We start from the raw sequence: 19,552 nt of genomic DNA on the forward strand, positions 1-19,552 counted from the left end.
AGTTTCCCACAGCCGGCAATGGGAATCTCCTGTCGGTGTAAACGCTACTATAGTCCCATCCAACTCAAACACTGGGGAATATCCCCGCACTTTTTGAGGACGGAAATCTATGGACCTGCTCGAAAAATAGTGGATAAAATACGGCGAGCTTTCAGTTTTATGGTTGGGTCTCCCTTCCGAGGCACATATTTACGAGGGATATTGGGTCATATTCCGGGCGTCCTGATGATCGGCGCCCAGCTCAACGTCGAAGGCGCCCTGATACGCGGCACTGCTATCTGTGAAGGTGCCCAGGCTGCTGCCGCTCGAATTTTGGTCGCCTACTTAACAAAACCTCCGTTGGTGCCATCTCAGTTTCCTCGAGGTCAGGCAACCTTCACACGCCGTTGGCTACCTTGGCTGGCCGGCGACTCGTTCCCCTCGTGGCGACGCTCTTGACATCCAGTCAAAAGTTGGAGTGGCTGGCGCCCCCAGTGGGGGCCGGGGAAGGGGCAGTGGGCCTCCACGTTGCTCTCTTCCCGAGCCTATGGTGACTTGGATCAACTCTCCTCAATAGAATCTGGACTCTGCACGCTGTATGAACATGGGCGTATTGTATTGTATTGTATTGTATTGAACAATCATGAGCGATCCACATTCTGAAAGTGCGTGGCGATTACTGCTCAGACACCACTACGGACAATACGGACACTGGACAGTGGGTGTGACAATCAGTGGTGCTATTCATATAGAGGGTGTCATATATGAGCGGAGAGGCAACAGTACAGCTGAGCGGAGAGACATCATTAAAACAACAGTACAGCTGGCGTTGCATGGAGCTGCAGGCAACCGGACAGCGGAAGCTTGCGAAAAATAAACAATTCGTCACTTCAACGTATAAACAATAGTAAAAGCAACATAAACACATATTCTCATGGTCGAACCCATGCACTAGCGGCTCACGGCGGGCACAGGCGCGCAGTGCGGTAGCGGTACCGGATCACACGTCATGGGCGTTGTCTCAGCATAGGTTGTTATGAGCGGAGAGGCAACAGCACAGCTGAGCGGAGAGACAACATTAAAACAACAGTACAGCTGGCGTTGCATGGAGCTGCAGGCAACCGGACAGCGGAAGCTTGCGAAAAATAAACAATTCGTCACTTCAACGTATAAACAATAGTAAAAGCAACATAAACACATATTCTCATGGTCGAACCCATGCACTAGCGGCTCACGGCGGGCACAGGCACGCAGTGCGGTAGCGGTACCGGATCACACGTCATGGGCGTTGTCTCAGCATAGGTTGTTCGCAATCTAGTTGAAGCCTAAGAAGACGGCCAGTGGGGTCTCACTGCTGCTGAGGCGACCTCGGAGACGATGCGTCGCCCCTCCTGTCGGCGACCTGCGGTGAGCACGACTCCAGATAGCTGTCTGGCACGTTGCCGACACTGCCAGACGCTGTCAGCAGGCCTCACTGCTGCAAGTGATGTGCAGATGGACGCCAGGTGACTTCGTCTGCAGGCGATTCCGGAGACCGCGGCCTCACCAGGCAGCGCCACCTGCATCGCCATGTCGGTGTTTCTAGAAATGGAAAAATAACAGTATCGGTGAAGGACAAGCAATACAATGTATTCTGTTTTCCTCTCTTGCATGCATACGTAATCTACAATTATCATTGTTCCTATCTCATTCAACTGAACCTGAAAATTCCATATTGGCACATTGTTTGACTAAATTTGTGTAGTTGGGAACAGGGGCGACGCCACGGTGCGACGACTGGAGGGGACATTGACCATTTTGGAGGGGACGAGGACCATTTCAAGTCGATTCTTTCCATGCAACGCCATAGGCATAATGTTAAAATTTTAAAAAGTGGAGGGGACGAGATCCCCTCCGTCCCCCCCCCTGTGGTGACGCCCTTGGTTGGGAAGCAGATTCTGATTGTTTGAAATACATGTTTGGCTGAGCAGTGCAGAAAATATTTCATTGATCACCATAGCTGCAACAAAAATACTGAGACAGAAAACATTTGCGCTTACCTGGCTCCTTAGTCAGTCCCGCACAACGGAAGTGGTACCATTTATCGCAGCCGTCGCATCCGACCATCGGTGCTGCACTGGTGCTGCTGCACTCCCCACATTCCCAGCACCTTAGGAGCGTCTTGGCTGTGAAAAGATTACATGAGTCATGGCGCATACATGAATAGTAAGATGTTTTATATGTTTAACATCGCATAGCAAAGACACAACAGCTGGGAGTCAAGTGTAAGGACTTTTGACAATGGTGTTTGAACTCAGTGGGGTGAGGTTTGGTTGGTCAAGAGTGGTCATTTTTAGCAATACTGTTTTTTACTACAGCTTTGCTAAGTATGACTACGGTGATGATGTCATAATAATCAAATTTGACCACCATTATACCAATTTTGCACCCTGGTGGAGAAAACACAAGTTTCAGGTTACGGGAAGTAAGATAGAAGTTATTCCGGCAGTTCTTAAAAGAAGACAAAGAATCTTGATTCTGGCTGTTGTAAATGGGGGTCCAAGGTTGAACAGAGCCAGCATTTGGTGCTGAAATTCAAAGTTTGAACACAATGAAAAAAGGTGTTTGATATCACTATAAAAGTTTATTTCAGGGGGAAATGGATGCATTCACGTAAAAGCGCACAAAAGTACTCTAGCAAAGTGGATTACTTAGGTACTGAAAATATCTTGCTCAACAGCTGTTCGGAATATCAAATCTGACATAAAGAATTTTCAATGGCCATTAAAATAATATCATATCACCATTTTCCCAGTGAGTGTTGTCATTTTATATTTTAGGCAAGAAAAGCTTTGCTAAAAATGATGCTTGACGAAGCCTCATCCTACTGGGCTGTCTGACATGTCTCCCTGTAAAAAAACATGTCGCCCTTATATTGTATATATGATGAATATGTTAATAATACAGAGAAAACACAGTATAAATTATACCCAACGTTTCATCTTAATCGACTTTGTCAAGGGTGTTTGAACAGCTTGAGATGAGTGAAGTGTAAGGGTATAGTGTACCTAGGTACATCTTGATCTGAAAATAAACTGAATCTGCATTCAATAAACATTGATTTTGATAATATATTTCACAAATCAACTGCTAATAACAATTATACTAAAATAGCACGACAGATAACTACCTAACCATCACATGAAGAACTTCTTGATTCTCCTTGACACTATTGTCGTCCGAACGAATGTTGTCTGAAGTTACACATTTGTCTTTTCTGCGCAGCATTTGTGTTTGCCATTTACCGCACCAATGTTCGCCAGCGGTGGTGACTTTTCCTTACCTGCTCACGAAACGTCACACACGACATGACGTCACCCGAAGACGTCATCAAAAAGTCCAGCTCTTAGGCGTGTCCGTATCTAGGGCCTTGCGCGCGCTTTGGTGGTGGTATTGGGCTTGGTATTGGGGTAAATAGGGCCAAAATAAAGCACTTTTTTTCTTTTCGGGGGTTTCTGTTCTCTAAAATCAACTTCATAGCTGTTCTTTGATAAGACTGTATGTGTTTCACGTAAATGAAATCAGTGTTTTCATCCAAAATTTGAGGTTTCTTTGAAGCAATTATTCACTGCATTGTACCACACTACCGGTATTTTTTAATGATTTTAATCATTTGATCCAAACTGTTAAGCAATGTGTGGCCATATGAGGTAGGCAGTATCAGGACTGCTTAGTTGAGGTATTGACTGAACACTTGGACTTGCTGTTTCTCGCTTGGAAATTTGAATTTCTATACTGATACTAAATACGATCGTTCAGGCAATGTGAAATGTGAGGAATCCCATGGGATTTTGCGCGAAACTGGCCTGCCCAAACACCTGTTCTCATGAGGAATTCTCTGCTGCAAATTCCCTGTGAAAAACGGCATGTCTGAATGCACTGTTTATCACCATTGTTGGTATCTAGACGGAATCATATTCAGTTGTTGTGTCCTAGAATTGCTTTTGAGCCAAGGTGTTGAGTGAAGAATCCTGACAGCACAATAGAGAGATGAGTAAAAATATGCAATAGAGCAGCAAATAAGGTCAAATAAGCGTGATTATTAGTTGTAGGTTGCTGTCCTGGTTAGTGGTTAGCAGTTGTGTAAATATTACACCTTGGTCGGGGAGACTCGCACAGCCTAAAGTTTTCATTGTAGTTGGTTGGAACTGATAAGTATCACAACTTGCCATAATGCACTCATCTAACAGTTACACACAGTTTGTTGCAACAACTTACTGTGAATCACTGGAAAAATTGGTGCTAGAGCCTAGGACACCGCGGCTGGACAGTGGACAGAACACATATTGCAATACCCATGCCATTATTTCATTGATAATTTTATAGCATGCTTTGCAGGTGCTGCCACGTATACTGCCTTGCTGTCACCTACTTGCAGAAAGTTCCTAATTCAAGCAGTTCTTGAGATATTTGCAAGAATTTCCATTTATTAGTCTTGTAAAATAGTATCTTGTAGAACAAAACATAATATAACCTGACCCAACCTTTCCTACTAACCTAATTACCTAAAACCTAGGCACCAACCTTCAACCTACCAACCTACAACCTACAAACCTGCAACCTGCATACCTACACTATAACCTACAACCACCTAAAGACCAAAGACCTATAGTGAAATTCACATAAATATCTCAAATGTAAGTAATTGGATTGACTAATGTAGGTAATAGGTTGTTTGAGAACATCATCCATTTGCTATTTGTGGTAAAACAATCCTTGTTCAGATAAGTAGGTTCCCACTGTCTTCTTGCTATCTTGCTGCTATATGCCTGACCTGTAAGGCCAACCGATGACCTAGGACCTTAACCCTCGCCCATATTGGTGTTTTTCCAACCGCGAACGTTTAAGTTGCGAACTTGCGAGAACGCGAACTTGCCGTTTCGCCCCTGATCGAGCTAGAGCTTCGCGGAAAAAAAAACGAGCGTGTTGCCCGTGACGAGAGGAAGCCGATGATACCCAATTTTAACCCTCGCCGGCCCAGGGGGGCGGGTGCCCCCCCCCCATAGGGTTTTTTTCTCGATAGCTCCGAACACGCTGGCGATAGAGAGCTGAAACTTGGCATACCTGACTTTTGATTCAAGCCGGATCTTTTGACACCAACCGCATTTTCGGGTCAGGTCAGGTCACTGACCTATGACGTCATAAGTGAACCTCTGCATGGTCTTCAGATGTCGCAACTTCGCAATGCCCTCACTGCCAGAAGAGCTTTCACAGGGAAATGAAACTTGCAGGATCTAGTATCCATTACAAGTCTCTCAACGTGTATATCTCGGATTTTTCCTAAAGGTTATATGAGGTCAGGTCATTTTTGTGACCTCACCATTATAAGTCAATGGGGAAAAATAAAAACGGCTATTCTGGCGCCGGGAACGATATCCAACTAGCTCAAGCGCACAGAATCGTGATTTGATGCACTCCTTGCAAGGTTAGATGCGTCACTTTTGCAATGTTGACCTTGCGTGACGTCATTTATAACGTCATCAAGGTCATATTAGTTTTTCGTCAATAAATCCCGATCAAATTGAGCTAGCGAGTCGGGAAAGCCACCAATGGACTCAGCAAGACCTGCCGAATCGAATGATATGCGACATGACCTCTTTCGACCAACTTCGTGACCTGGGGGCGCTGACCTGACCGTGACCTGAGGTCAACACCCTAAGTTGACCTGACCCAAACAAAAAGTATATCATTCGACGCGCCTGAGCGAGGCGACTACGATGCTGCCAAAATCGCGGCTCTGCGGCCTTTTTTGGCGAAATTATTCACCAAAAACTGAACTGTACCTTGGGGCACTTGACCTGACCTCAAAGGTCACCGGTTGACCTAGGACCTTAAAATCAGGTACCAATCTCTGCGTCTTGTAACGGCGCACACGCTCGTTTTTTCCGCGACGCGCTAGCTCCACCAGGGGCGAAACCTCTTGGCCAACTTCGCCATAGCGGGGGAGGGGCATATTTGCCCACACCAGGTTATCTCGAAAAGTGAGAAAGCTACATAGCCGCGGAAAAAGCAATAGATAGCTTGATCTAAGATCTTTCAGAAGCATAAAGGTCATTTTTCGATCAGGTCATCGCTGAGGGCACTAAAGGTCACCACAAGTAAAATCATCACGAATTTCGGCTCCCGATAATGACAACCTTTCACAAATCGGCGCATACCTCGGGAACAAATAGAGCTACAGCGCCGCGGAAAGGCGCATTCGATTGTTCTTTTAAAGGTCTGTGTGAGTACTTTCTCAGAGTTAACCTAAGGTTAACTCCAGTGGGCAAAAACTCAAAATTTCACGTTTTCTCGCGGAAGACCTTTTGCAACAACATTTGACATTAAGCTTGTATTACCTTTATTTTACCGGCATCGCGTTTCTCTCGTCGAGACGCGTCGAATGATTAAAAGTTGACCTCATGTCAAGGTCACGGAAAAGGTCAATTTGCATATCAATCGATTCGTATCGTTGAGATAAACACATCCAAGATGTTTTCAGAGCCTACCATGTTTTTATATGTCGTAGGCATCGGCTGAAATCCGATACCGACGAAATTTCGGCATCCCGGATTTCAGAATGTCGGCAAAGACTGAAATCTTTGTAGAAATACGCGCGGTACAGCGCATGCCTGAATTTTTTGGCATTTAATGAGATGCCAGGCGGAGACCAGGCAGTTGCTGAAATATCGTCGAAATTAACTGAATGCACTTGTTGCCTAGGCGTTACATCAAATACCTAAGTGACGACCAACTGGCACGTTCTGTAACGATTACCGCAGATGTGCGAGTTCCCGCGCCTTTTTTTTGCATCCAAAGGTTTTGGCTGGGCGCCAAACATAACCAACACCACCTTATTCAACCTAGCCTAACCTACTCTTCGGATAGCACATTACGGTAGGTTTGATGTTATGTAGTTGTAAGTAGGCTTTAGGTTAAATGTTAGGTTGGGTTAGATTATCCCGCGCGGGGCTGGGGTCTCCAGCCGAACGCGCGGGGCTGGGGGGGGGGGTAAATTTTACCCCCCCTGTTATCTCCCGAACTAATGGTCCGATTTGGAAAATTCAAACGCCAATCGAAAGCTCTCATCACGAACTACTAAAAACATGTACTTAATTTAAAGTTTGAGGTCAAGGTCAAGGTCAGGTCAAGGGTACAAATTGCAAGTTTCTACAGTATCGGCCTTGCACCGTAGTTGCCGAAGAATGGAGTCATGGACTGAGACTGATCGCCCAAAACGTGTTCTTAGGCTACCAAGACAATATTCGTTGCATACAATATCATTCAGAGGTCAAGGTCAAGGTCAGGTCAGGTCAGGTCAGGTCACCAAAAAACAAAATATAGAAAAGGGCATGTGCGACACATGTTTTATGGGTCATTTTACTCATAGAATTCAATAGGCACACTCAGTAAGTGATATGGACCACCTCTGGATGAATTTCAGGTCGAGGTCAGGTCAAGGTCAGGTCAAGTGAGGTCAAATTTTGAAGTTGGTTGTTAAGGCCTAAAAAGGTGTCTATCTGATGCAGTTTTTCACGGCGAATCGAATGGTGCTATTTTTGTTTCCGTACGAGGTCTAGAACGTCCAAAAAAGTCATTTTTCGAAAAATTTGTGTGTCGTGACGTCATAAAATTTTGAATAACTCCAACATTTTTGAACCGATTCTTCTAAAATTTGGTATGTAGGTGCACATAGACCACTTCTCTGACATATATTCCGGTTTTTTCGATAGACTCAAAATTTTGGATTTTATAATGATTTTCCCAAAAAAGTCAGTTTTTTGAAAAAATTTAGGCCAAAATCCAAAATTTTCAAAAAACCGAGATAGCCATTTGATAGACCAAGTAAAATTACGTATAAACTTTTTTGTTACGTCTTGATTCCTTTAAAAATGAAGATGTTAGCGGCGTTTGAACTTTTGCCGTTTTTGAGTCGAAAATGGCGAACATGACGTCACTAAAACGTCAATTTCTCACAAATTTACCGACGGATTTCGCTCAAATTTTCAGGGAACGTGTCAAATTGATGTAAGAAAAGGTACTGGAAGTTTGGCGGCGCTGCGCGCCGCCGTTTTTGAGATATCGCAAAAATTCGCGAGGGGGGGTAAAATTTACCCCCCCCCCCAGCCCCGCGCGGGTTATGTTTGGGTTGGAAATGTACATGATCCGACGGGTTTTGAACCCGTCACCTCGTCACGGAGTTCAATATTTGGTATCATACACCATCATCCCGTTCCGCCGGTGATATTTGGATGCAAAAAGTTCACGGGGACACACATCTGCGGTAATCGTTACATAAAGTGTCAGAACCAATTGGGCATTTCATGTAATGCCTAGGATACGAGAGCACTCAGTTAATTTCGACAATATTTCAGCGACCGCCCGGTCTCCGCCCTGCATTCATGAAATGCCAAAAAAAGCATTCGCTGTTTGCGCGTATTTCTGCAAATATTTCACTCGTTGCCGGCATTCCACGTTATGCCTAGACATTTCATGCACTGCCGGATTTCAGCCGATGCCTACGACAGATACATGCCTGCTCTGCATGATTTAATTGCCTCAGAAACTTAGCGTTATCTACCTGCCGCCTAGTGCATATCGTGAACAGAGCGATGTCCTGCCCGCGACCGATGGCTGCACCACCATGCGGAGATTTGTAGAACTATTAGTTTCTAGGTTCTTTGACGCCAGAGATCACGATGTGTCGCTCGCCGTCTGAAGTGGTTCAGCTTTGAGGGGTTGAAAAAGGATCGCAACTCGCATGCATCCGTTCCATCGTTTCCATTCTCATGGTACTCAAATCATTCTCCTTTACACCTCAACCCCCTGATCCGGCCTGGAGGTCACCTTTATCCCATGCATCCCAGGAGTAGACCCGTAGTCGGGTGCGGTGACCGTTAGCGGGGCTGGGTGGCCTGTCCACGTGATAGGCTCGCTGCTCAGCCCCGACAGAGCACAAGGATGTCCGCCCAGGTCAATGTCTCATCCTAATTCCTATCTTCCTTCCGGCTCTGAAATGGTCTCGTTAGACCGGAAGAGCGCAGCCCAACAAAACAAAAAGCATACCTATTACCTACTACCGATAGTTACTTGCTATTGACCCATGACCTATGCTAATGTTCCTTAGTGAGCAATGAGCATCCATTGCGCCTTGCATTAATCGTAACAGCAATGTTTTTGGTTGAGCCGCAAAGTCATCGGCTGGTATAACATGAGACTTGTCAGCTGTTAGCGCTAATGTTTTCTCATCGTTACAAATCGTCATATCCTGTCATAAACCCTACTCAAAGTGGAGCTAATTCAGTGTTTCAGTCGGTCACAAGCATATGGATGATGACGATGTGGCAGGGATGAGAACTGAAAAGGGATGTCCGGCTCAAATATATTCTGTCGTCAGTTTTGGATGCCGACGACGATATATTACCGAAGCAAGTCCTTTCAAGTTCTGTGGCGTGTACCGAAATATTCCGAACGCATACAAATCCCATGGTGCATGCTCTAATGACTATTACCCACAGCCCATTTCTGTATTTTATTATGTTTCGTCAAACCTGAGTAGCGTGTCTGTTGTTCTAAATTTTATCTGTTTCGTTGCAGAACATGTCACCTATGTGAAGCTGAGATGTTCTCAGCTGATTTTATGGTCAACATACCTCTTTGTTGTGGACACAACACTTGATCATTGGTCTGAGTTATTGAAGCTATAAAGCTGAACTAGCGGCACAGGAGGGTCGCCTTTTTTCGGTAAGTGTTCGTCGTCACGGAAATTTGGGTATCGGTTGATCATCATTTTGTCTCTTTATGGACAACAAGTGCATTAAATGTTGTCCATCTTGCTCATCTTCCTTTATAATTCATTTTCATTGTGCACCATTGCAAGTCTTTTATTTTTACCTACCTGATGTTTGATATTTACTTATTTTGAATTATACCTAATCTAGTCTGCACAAGCGCCAGCGAATTACTGATAACTTGGACCTTCATACGGCTCCTCAGCATTACTGAATTATCTTCTGGCCGGCTTTGGTGAACTGACGCTTACTCACGGACAAGTTTTGTGTACCTGATCATGTCTTTCTGGGGTTACAGGATGGACGCAGTTCCAGCTCCCAAGTTTCGGGTTGTGCCAGCAAATAGACTAGGTAATTATCCAACTTCACAGGCTTGTAGCAGCGAGCGCCGCGGCTTGTAAAACGGAATCTTCGGTGCTCATTCGATGTAAGTTGGCTAGTGGTTCTCAATTACGAAGGTGTTTATGCTGTATTATTTTGAACAGTCCTATCCTTTCGATCCAGATCATGTGTATTGTGACTATTTAGAATATTTGCTTTTGTATTGACAGCAATTGTGAAAACGTATTTACGGTCTTTGATCTCTTGAAAATTGTAAGTACTCTAATTTTAAAGTTGATAGCTGCAAATAGTTTGATAGCGACTAAAGGGTGACTGATGATGTAGGTTTGACTAGGTCTTTGAGCGCGAGTTCCTTGTTGCCCAGCTGCCGGTCCACCGCTCGCCGGTCTCCTTACACTGTCTATCGCTCTCTGTTTTTGTTTCAGCCCAGCGACTGAACTCACAGCGCAGGGGCTCACAGCGACTCAGCCTGACCCGGGCTGGCGCTCGCCGCGGCGGGCGGGTGTCACGCGTCCTGCCGCGCTCGGTGCAGTGCGTGGTCAGAGGTCGCGCCGCCGCTACCGATAAGTCCCGTGGACGCTACAGAACTCGTCAGAGCGAGAAGCGACGCGCCGCGTGGGCGGCCGCTGCGCTACAACACGAATTCCACGCCCGACTGGCAGAGTACGACCGGCGCAAGGGGTTGCAGTCAGTCCACATGGATAAGTTTTCAATGTTGGAGGTGGTGAGCGGTGCAGGTCCAGGCCTGGGCGCTGCCGATCCGGACCTGGAGGAGGCGTTTCCGCCGCTGGAGCTCAGCTGGAGTTGCGGACAGCTGGTAGGCGACCTTGATCGACGCGGTGGTGATGATCCTGCTCCCCCCGCTGCTACAGCAACTGTGGCCGAGCCTGCTTCTGTGGCCGCCCCGGGACCACCCGCCGCTACAGGGAAGAAACCTCTTACCGACAGGGCTGACGCATTGACCAACAAGATCGGACCTTTGGCCGATAGTTACGAGCCTGTAGCCGATAGTTACGAGCCTGTGGCTGATAGGTCCGAGCCTGTTGCCGACACTACCGTCCAGGAGTCTTCTCAGAGCTCTGGTCCCAACAGCTCATCATCATCATCGTCGTCCTCTTCTGAGTCATCAACGGCCGAGGATTCATCAGTCTCCATCGACTCTGAGGCTGGACATGAGGGCGGTGTCACAACTCGTCAAGGAAGCGCTATTAGCTCTCAGAGTGGTGACAGTGGTAGTCGGGGTGGTGTCACAACCCGTCGGGGAAGTGTCGCGAAATGTCAAAGTGGGGACAGCAACAGTCAGGATGCCGTCACAACCCGTCATAGCGGTGACACTAACAGCCACGGCGGTGAGACTGAAAGTCAGGGAGATGAGACCAACAGTCAGGGTGGTACCCGTAAGAGCAGCGTCACGGACTACCAGGGTGGCGTGAAAACCCGTCGGAACAGCGCTACGGACGGCCAAAGCGGTGTGAGAAGACGTCGAGGCAGCGTCACAGACCGTGACGATGCCGTCAAAGAACGTCGCGACACCGTCACAAGTCGTCAGAGCAGCATGACAGACCGTCAGAGCAGCATCGAGGCGTCTGCGTCTCCCGTCTCCATCAGTGTTACTTCTAGTACCACCGTCACTTCAGGAGGCACGACTCTACCGACCACTTCAGTGAGCAGCAGCGCCACTGCGTCTGCTAGTGCGGTTGTTACCCCAGCTCCAGCGGCCGTCCCAAGCACCAAGGAGACCGTCAGTATGGACGTGTCTTCAGATGCAGTGTCTGTCGTAACCCTCAGCGACACGGAATATGTCCGTACGGATCTCACTCCACTCCCAGTGAATGTCGCAAAGATCAGGACCTCGCGCGGTCGGGGCGCCAGAGGCTCTCGACGTGGGCGCATCTCGACCCATGGAAGAACGGATCTGGCTGTGACGACCGCTGTCTCCACCGCTACTGTCCCCACCGCAAGCACCACGCTGTATGTTCGTGGTAGGGGCAGCAGAGGTGGTCGTCGCGGGTCGACCTCAGGAACTGTGATCCCAACTGTGGCCGCATCTACCCCCACAGCCGATGCCGTTCCCAGTACCTCTGAGGGAACCATGGTCCGGCCCACCAGCTCACCAAGTGTGTCGATCATCTCAACCCCTGGAACAGCCAAGACCACAACCCCTGCTGTGGCTGTGGTTACGACGTCATGGAGAACCATTGCTCCGCCTCCGACAGGCGTGATCTATGGCTACAGGAGCATCCCTTTCTCAGATGGATGTGTCTCATTGCTATCACCGCCAGGCAGGATGGTGCTGGCTGGAGCACGCAGTCAGAGCGCCACCCCGTCCCCCAAGACCAGACCATCACAAACGGGACCCTCAACACCGCTAGTTCAGCTCCCCGTGAGCTCATCCAGCAGTCCCGGTGTGTCTTCTCGAACGGCGGAGGACTCTGCTACCGATAAATCATTCGTGGCTGAGTGCCAGCGCAGAGGTGTCTTCCCTCCGCCGCCTGGACCGGCCCCTGGCCCGTACCGCATGGTCAGTGTGCCCGGAGTGCGCGGTCCGCCGCCTCCCGGCCACCAGGTGATCGTGGTCCGCTCTGCAGGCGGACCCGCCGGAAGCACGGTACGTTATGTGATGGTGCGCGGTGGAAGCCGCGTCACGCCTGCCACAGACACGGCCGCTGCTCGCGTGAAGGCGGCTAGTCCGCTGGACACGACGGCGATGCAGCAGGGTGGTGGTTCGGGGGCGCGACCCCCAGCGCCGGTGACCCTGGCGCTGAGTGGCGCAGACAGGGTCGGTAACGGCGGTGTCGGTGACGGCGGCTGGCGGAATGCCGCCGGGCCGGCAAAACGGAGCGACGTGCCGGCCGCGCCGCTGACCTCGCCCCGTGTCGGTGGTGGTGGCGACGCCGCGGCGGTCCCACACACGCTACCGGAAATGGGAGCTGGAGGTACTCCGAGATATGCCACGGTCACCTCGAGACCGGAGTCGCGCAGTGACCCGGCGGACTCTGACGTCCCGCTGTCGAGGGAGAACTCGGCGTCGTTTCTGGACGAGAAGCCGTTCTCTCCCCGGAGTCCGAAGAAGCGCAGCCTTCCGGAAGATGGTGATAAGCCGGAGCGGAAAATGAGGTTAAGGTCCGGCCTTCGCCTGGCGGGCTGTCCACCCCCTGCCAAACAGCCTCGCCTCACTGCGACTCGCATCCCGCGTGCCGCTCGGCAGCCGCGGCAGCCGCACCGCTCTCAGGCACCGGTGGAGCGGGGCAGAGGGCGAGGTCGGGGCCGGCCGCGGAAGGTGGTGCGCTCTCCGGAGCTTCCGGAGCCGGTGGTCCCCGAGCCGGTGGTGCGCGAGCTCACGCCGCAGCGACCGCCGGCAGTAGCACCGAGCCGCAGGGGCCGCGGCAGGGTGGGCCCGCGCCGCGCCGGCGCCCCCCGGCAGCGGGTAGACAGGAGGGCGGCGCTGGGTCGATCCCCCTGGTCACTCGCCATGCTGTGTCGGCAGGTCATCCAGGGACCGACCCCGCCACAGGCGCGACGCCACCCTACCCCGGCAGAGCGGTCACTAGCCAAGTGGAGTGACCCACCACCCACCGCAGCAGGTGTTACTACTCACCACCAGGTCAAGAACACCGCCCCGTGGGTGCAGCGTCTCTCAGAGAGCGATGAAGGGCACCCCACGCGCGAGCCTGTCCCGGAACCGCCGCCTCGCTCTGTGAACGACGCTGCCACTGCCACATCCCCTTCGAAAAGCCTGAGTCACATTGATGAGCCTCAGCTACCGACCCCGGCCATTACGGAAATGGCAGCCGTGGCTGAGGCGACGGAGAAGATCGACGCTGCGCCTACCGCGCCTGTGCCAGCGCTGGCGACTGACAGGGAAGAGCACTCTGAGGCGACAAAAACGACAGAGGAGACTGTTCAAGAGACGGAGTTACCGCCGGCCACTACCATATCAGCATCATCGGCGGCACAGGCGGTGGCTGCCTGGCACGGTTTGATGAACATGTCGTTATCCAGCGTGCTCGGACCGGAGCGCGGAGGGCCGGCTGGCGGAGCGAGCAGCGCCGATCAGGCTAACGCTCCGCTCCCCGCCGGCCTGTCGTTCGAGGGGGTGTCGGGTCTAGTATCCGACTCCGGCGGTAGTGACGGTGAGCTGCAGAATGATAAAGACAGACAGGAAGACAGACCGACCGAGGATTCACGGCAGGAGATGGATCCCAGCGGCGGAGAAGCTTGGAGCGATACAAAGCGTAGGAGCGGCACTGACCGCGGTCAGGTCGCAGAGTTTCCGGAGAGGCCGGTGGAGCCCTCTGGCGAGAAGGACGACCAAAGCGACTTTGAAGGAGAGACGGGTTCCGCGGCCGCCCGCCCGCCAGAGCCCGAGTCTGCGCTGAACACCAGCTGTCCAGAGCAGCCGTGTGAACCGTCGCCGATCAAGTCCGTGGCTGTAGATCGCGAGTCAGCCGTGGCCGCTGATGTCGATGCCTCGAGTAGCGTCGCGGAGAAAACCGAGTTCTCCCCTCTCCCGTCGGACACCCAGACGCGCGACCGAACCGGATTCAGTTTCTCCACACCGATGACGCTCAAGGAGAGGACTGGGGATGCGCGCACGAGCCGAACTCTAGCCCAGGAGATGGCCGATCTGAACGCTCCAGCGGACACCGATTGTCCAGACATGTGCGGCCAAGGCGAGACTTTGATGACCTCCAGCGCAGTGGAACTGGACGCCCTCATCGACCCCGCTGCCAGCGGCTCGTTAACGCTCAACACCTCCACCGGGGCAGCCACCGCGACCACCACCGCACCTACCACCGCTGGGCCCCCGGGACCGCGCGGCGAGCCTCCGATAAAAACCTGCTCCTCCAGCGCGGAGGAGAACATGTCGGCAGAGGAGCTGTTCCTGCCAGATCTGAGCGACGACTCGCCGCCGCCGGCCGATGAGACTCCGTCGCGCTGGCTGCAGGCGCGTGTTCTGGTGAAGCGGGCCACCTCTCGTCAGGTGCGGCTCAACTGCAGCCCGCCCAAGGCGAAGACTACTACTCCTACCAAGTCGACTGGGGCTGCTGACGGTGGCGAGGGTAACAGCAGGTGAGTCGAAAGAAATTATGCTTGTCGTTATATGCTCTCTTTACCGAAAAGCTCCTGAGCATTTTATTTGTGTTTTGCTGTTTGGGGTTTAAAGCTAACGTTTTGTGACATGAAACGTCTTAGTTTTTATGATAATGTCACTGGGATGCAATCTAAATCAGAATCGATCAGCTCTTCATAAAGTATAAAAAGTGCCGTGCTTCCACTATCTTCCGTGACCTGTTCCCATCGTATCGCCCCTCTCAGCCCCCGATCCATTGTCCTGTCTCATTCCGACACCTCTCCGCTCCTCTCCCGCAGCGCCCCTGCCGAGCGGTCCGCCGCGCCTGACACGGCCGTCTCACCGGGTGACAGGGTGCCCGGACCGCCACGCTGGAAGTGCCGCTTCTGCGAGTGGTCGGCGCTAAGCTCGGCCAGGAACGCCATCCAGCAACACCGCGCCTCGCACAAGAACTGCTGCTACCGATGTCGGGTCGCCTTCAGTACGAGGGTGAGTGGAAAGGGGAGTAGGGGGAGCCACGACAGTAGTGGGAGTAGGACACGTTTGTGTGACTGTCCAATGTCCATATAAGATGCAGATTCGGAAATATTGGAGACTGATTCATTACTGTCCAATTTTCAGTTAAACTCCTCGTTAGGATTTACTCGTAGTGAGCACCACTTCATTTTGCCTTAGCAAATGTTATTTGCATACTGCCGGCCAAACTACATTAAAAGGTTGCCTGTATTGTTTTTCTATCCGGTAATTATTCGTTATCACCGCCCGTCATGACGTCGTTCTACATGTGGTTTATGCAGCCCGTCGACAGTGTCGCTGCGGTCCAATACGATACATCGCAGTGGTTTTCGGTCCAGCGCAATAGCTCCCTACGCATCTGTATACTCAGCCTGTCCCATCCCACCCGTCCACAGGAGCAGATGGCCGCCCACCGCAAGACTGCAAAGCACCTCGGCAAGGTGGAGGAATCCAGCCGCGGCCGTGACACCGGCAGTAGTGCCAGCACCACCACCAGCAGCACCAACAACACCGACAAGAACACCAACAGCACCAGCACCGGCGGCGCTGGCGGCACCACTGGTGGCGGGGGCTCGCCACATGTGTTTTACTACTGCGGCGTGTGCCAGCGGAAGATCCACGGTCGAGTGATGATAGACAGGCACTTTGTGTCCAACGTGCACCTGACGCGAGCCGCCCTGTGCCGATCGCTGCTCAAGGACGTCAGACGCATACTGGAGAGTGAGTCGGGTGCTGGGATGGGGGAGGGGGAGACGGGACTGGGGTGTCAGGTTGGTAGGTCAGAGAAGATGACAGTGGGGTGCTTGGATGAGAGCTGGGTGCACCTGGTAAGGGCAGACCCAGAGAGACAAAGCAAGTGGGACATTAGTTATTATGGAAGAGGATAATGGATTTTGTGTTTCGTCTCTAGTGGACCAATAGGAAAAGGATTAAGCAAGCCACCGTGATACGTGCTGAGATTATAAACATGATATAACTGCCCCAGATCAGCTTGGCCATTTAAAGAAATAACAGCCGTTTTAGGTGTCCGTATCAGCTGCGCGTAACTGGTCCATTTCTGTTGTGAGGTGAAGCCTTCAAGAGAACGTGATGCCGAGGAGTGATCCATGCTGTACCATGATTTGCATATGCTTTGTCGATTTCCTTTTTCCAACACGACGCCCTGAATGTCAACTGTTTAAGTCAGTGACCTACGGTAGCCAACAATCACGGGCATTACTGTTATTTGTACTTAGTCGCCGTCGCCGTATCACCCCTTCACGACAAACACTCAACACTGGGTGAGCGCCAGTTCCCGCCGTGACCCAACGCCTTACCCCGTGCCCCCAGACGGCGGTGACGGCTCCAAGTCGGACGTATCCACCGGAGATCTGTCGGAGATGGTGCGGGAGGTACTGGGTGACCAGTACCACGATCTGAAACTGGCCGCGGCGTCCGGGGCGGCCCGCGGAGCGGCCGGCACCGACAGCAACAACAACGTGAGTGGGATGGATGGGCGGGTGTTGTTGGCTTGTTGATATTACTCTATTCGTGATCACTGACAACGAGTGGAATGCAGAGTGGGGCGAGCGGCTCACTGAGTGGTGAGGCATGGGACTGAGCTAGAGTGTCCAGACACAGTCCACAGTCCAGTCCAGTACTACTGTTATCTGTGGTTCAGAAGCCAGTTTTATCAACAGAAAAATAGCCGGCTGCCGTAATTTTTCCCCAAAGATCGCTTCACATACGTGATGGTAAACGTGATTGGCGTGTAAGCGGATAGGGTTTTACCGTTTACGCGTGTGAAGCGGTCTTTAGGCAAAAAATGCCGGCAAGCGGCTATTTTTCTGTTGGTAAAACTGGCCTCAGATTTAATAAATTAGAATCGTCCTTTACGGTGTCCTTTTACGGTGTTTACGGTGTCCTTTACGGAGTAAGGTCAGGTCAAGATTCACGGAGTAGTCCACTGGTATCGCGGTCTGACCATACCGTCCAGCCCGCTCCTTCCCTAACCCGCCGCTCCACCGGTCGCTGGGCTAGGTACTCTCCTACCCTCCCTTTCTCTTCTTTCTCTTTACCCTCTCCTTCTTTCCCTTGGCCTCCGGCGGCTAATAGACTTCCCCTCTCCCTACGGCCTACGTCCTCCTCTACATATCCCAGGCTGCTGCTGCCCGCGGCCGCTGCCAGTTAGGCAGTGGATTTCATTGCTGGCGGACTGATCCCCCTTCCCCCTCTTCTCCATCAGCAGGCGACTATACACAGCAGCACCACCAGTCGCTCAACCGAGCTGAGTATGCCGGCTCTCTCCGAGGTCATGGACCGACTAGTGACCGTTATGGACGAAACCGAGCCGCCGCCCCCGCCCCCGCCACCGCCACCTGCAGCGGCACCAGCGGCTAACACGGCGGCCACTGCCAGACCGAACTCTGAGGTGAGACGTGAACGGAAGGATATTGTGCTGGTTTAAGAACAGCTTAGTGCTGAGTCTGCTGACTTATATTTGTTTTGTCATTGAAGATGGTGATGCCTGCATCGTGGATTTACATGAAAGACGAAGGACGTGATTTAAGAAAAGTAATGCTGATTTGTCATTTCGATCTGTATTGGTGCAATTGACTTGCTTTTCACATTTCTATACTTTGGTTGTCGATTCGAAGTGAGATTATTTTATACACTAGCCTTTCCTTTTTTATATTAGGCATTCGCTGACGACTAAGTTTATTCAGATTTAGGATGAGATCTGATTAAGGATCAACATTATGGAGCTTTTATCAGCACATTTCTTCTCTTAGCCCTAAGTACCGGCTCTAATCTTCCTGCTGTAAAGACTTCACCGTCCCCTGTGTTTGAGTATGCTCTCGCAGCGGCGTCTCACGTCCTCCCGTTTTCCAGGCGCGGCCGGCCGCCAGTGTGCCGTCGTGCACCGGCAGTTCGGCCGGTACCGGTGCCTCTCCGTGCCAGCGAACGGCCGCCAGCGGCTGCCGCTGCCACGAGCCGACCTCCAGCTGGGGACCGCCGCGCTGGCCGCCCCCGCCCGGAGCCTATGCGCCGCCGTCGGCCGCAGCCGGCGCACCGCCGGCGGCGGAGGCTCGGCCGGCGGCGGGCTACGGCGGAGAACCGCCCCCGCCCCCGCCGCCTCCGCCACCGCCCCCGCCGCCACCGACTTCTGGCTACCATGGCTACTGGGGCGCGCCGCCGCAGCCACCAGCGCCTTACGGATACCCACACGGCTATGGGGGGTACCCGGGGACGTGGTACTCGCCGACACCCCCGCCGCCGCCGCCGCCTCCGCCGCCTTTATACGACCCCGGCTACTGGGCGTACCGCGGCTACCACGGGCCGTACGCGGGCCCAGCGTACGGAGGGTACGAGCCGCCACCGCCGCCGGCGCCGGCCGCTGGCTACCCGGCCGGACGCCAGTGGCAGCGCTGGGACGGTGGGGAGGCGGCGCGCGGGCCGCCGCCGCCGCCGCCCCCGCCACCGCCGGCGCCGGCCGCGGCGCAGGCGGCCCCGACACTGGAGACTGCGGCTGTCCCTACCCCGCCGCCATCGGCCTCGTCTGTGTCGTCCACGGCGTCTCTGGCGCCGCTGCAGTCGACCGCAGGCGGTGGGGACGAGTTTGAGAACATGTGGCTCCAGATGGTGTCCAGGTAGTGAGAGACGTAGACTCACTGAAGAGAAGTTCGGCCATATTCGGTGAACGGTCGATGCTGGAGGGATTTTGGAGAAGTTTTTGAAGCCGAGAACGTTGGACGATGACTGGTTGCAAGCGCGTTGATGCAGTTGTTTGCTGGAGCTCTGGAAGACTATGGACTCTGTTGGTATCTTCAGACTAGCGCAGAAGTTTGGAAGT

At 52.2% G+C, this 19,552-nt stretch overlaps 1 protein-coding gene across 1 annotated transcript; it reads left to right on the top strand.

Annotated features, from left to right (window-relative positions):
* Nucleotides 1–3,374: 3,374 nt before the first annotated feature.
* LOC122366957 (mucin-5AC-like) lies at nt 3,375–19,353 on the top strand. Its single transcript, XM_043339650.1, has 10 exons — nt 3,375–3,408; nt 9,595–9,741; nt 10,087–10,139; nt 10,556–15,203; nt 15,504–15,693; nt 16,116–16,440; nt 17,050–17,198; nt 17,945–18,130; nt 18,592–18,798; nt 19,294–19,353. The coding sequence occupies exons 3-10, from the start codon at nt 10,088–10,090 to the stop codon at nt 19,351–19,353; spliced, it is 5,817 nt and encodes a 1,938-aa protein (XP_043195585.1). The 5' UTR covers nt 3,375–3,408; nt 9,595–9,741; nt 10,087.
* Nucleotides 19,354–19,552: the final 199 nt, after the last annotated feature.

Source organism: Amphibalanus amphitrite, unplaced genomic scaffold, assembly GCF_019059575.1.
Source record: "Amphibalanus amphitrite isolate SeventyFive unplaced genomic scaffold, NRLGWU_Aamphi_draft 000841F_arrow, whole genome shotgun sequence".
NCBI lineage: Eukaryota > Metazoa > Arthropoda > Thecostraca > Balanomorpha > Balanidae > Amphibalanus > Amphibalanus amphitrite.

Excerpts from the sequence above, each read along its gene's own strand:
- LOC122366957 (XM_043339650.1), top strand. The coding sequence starts at position 10,088 with ATGGACGCAGTTCCAGCTCCCAAGTTTCGGGTTGTGCCAGCAAATAGA. Across the intron at positions 15,204-15,503 it reads GGTGGCGAGGGTAACAGCAG|CGCCCCTGCCGAGCGGTCCG; the intron begins GTGAGTCGAAAG and ends CCTCTCCCGCAG. Across the intron at positions 17,199-17,944 it reads GCACCGACAGCAACAACAAC|CAGGCGACTATACACAGCAG; the intron begins GTGAGTGGGATG and ends CTTCTCCATCAG.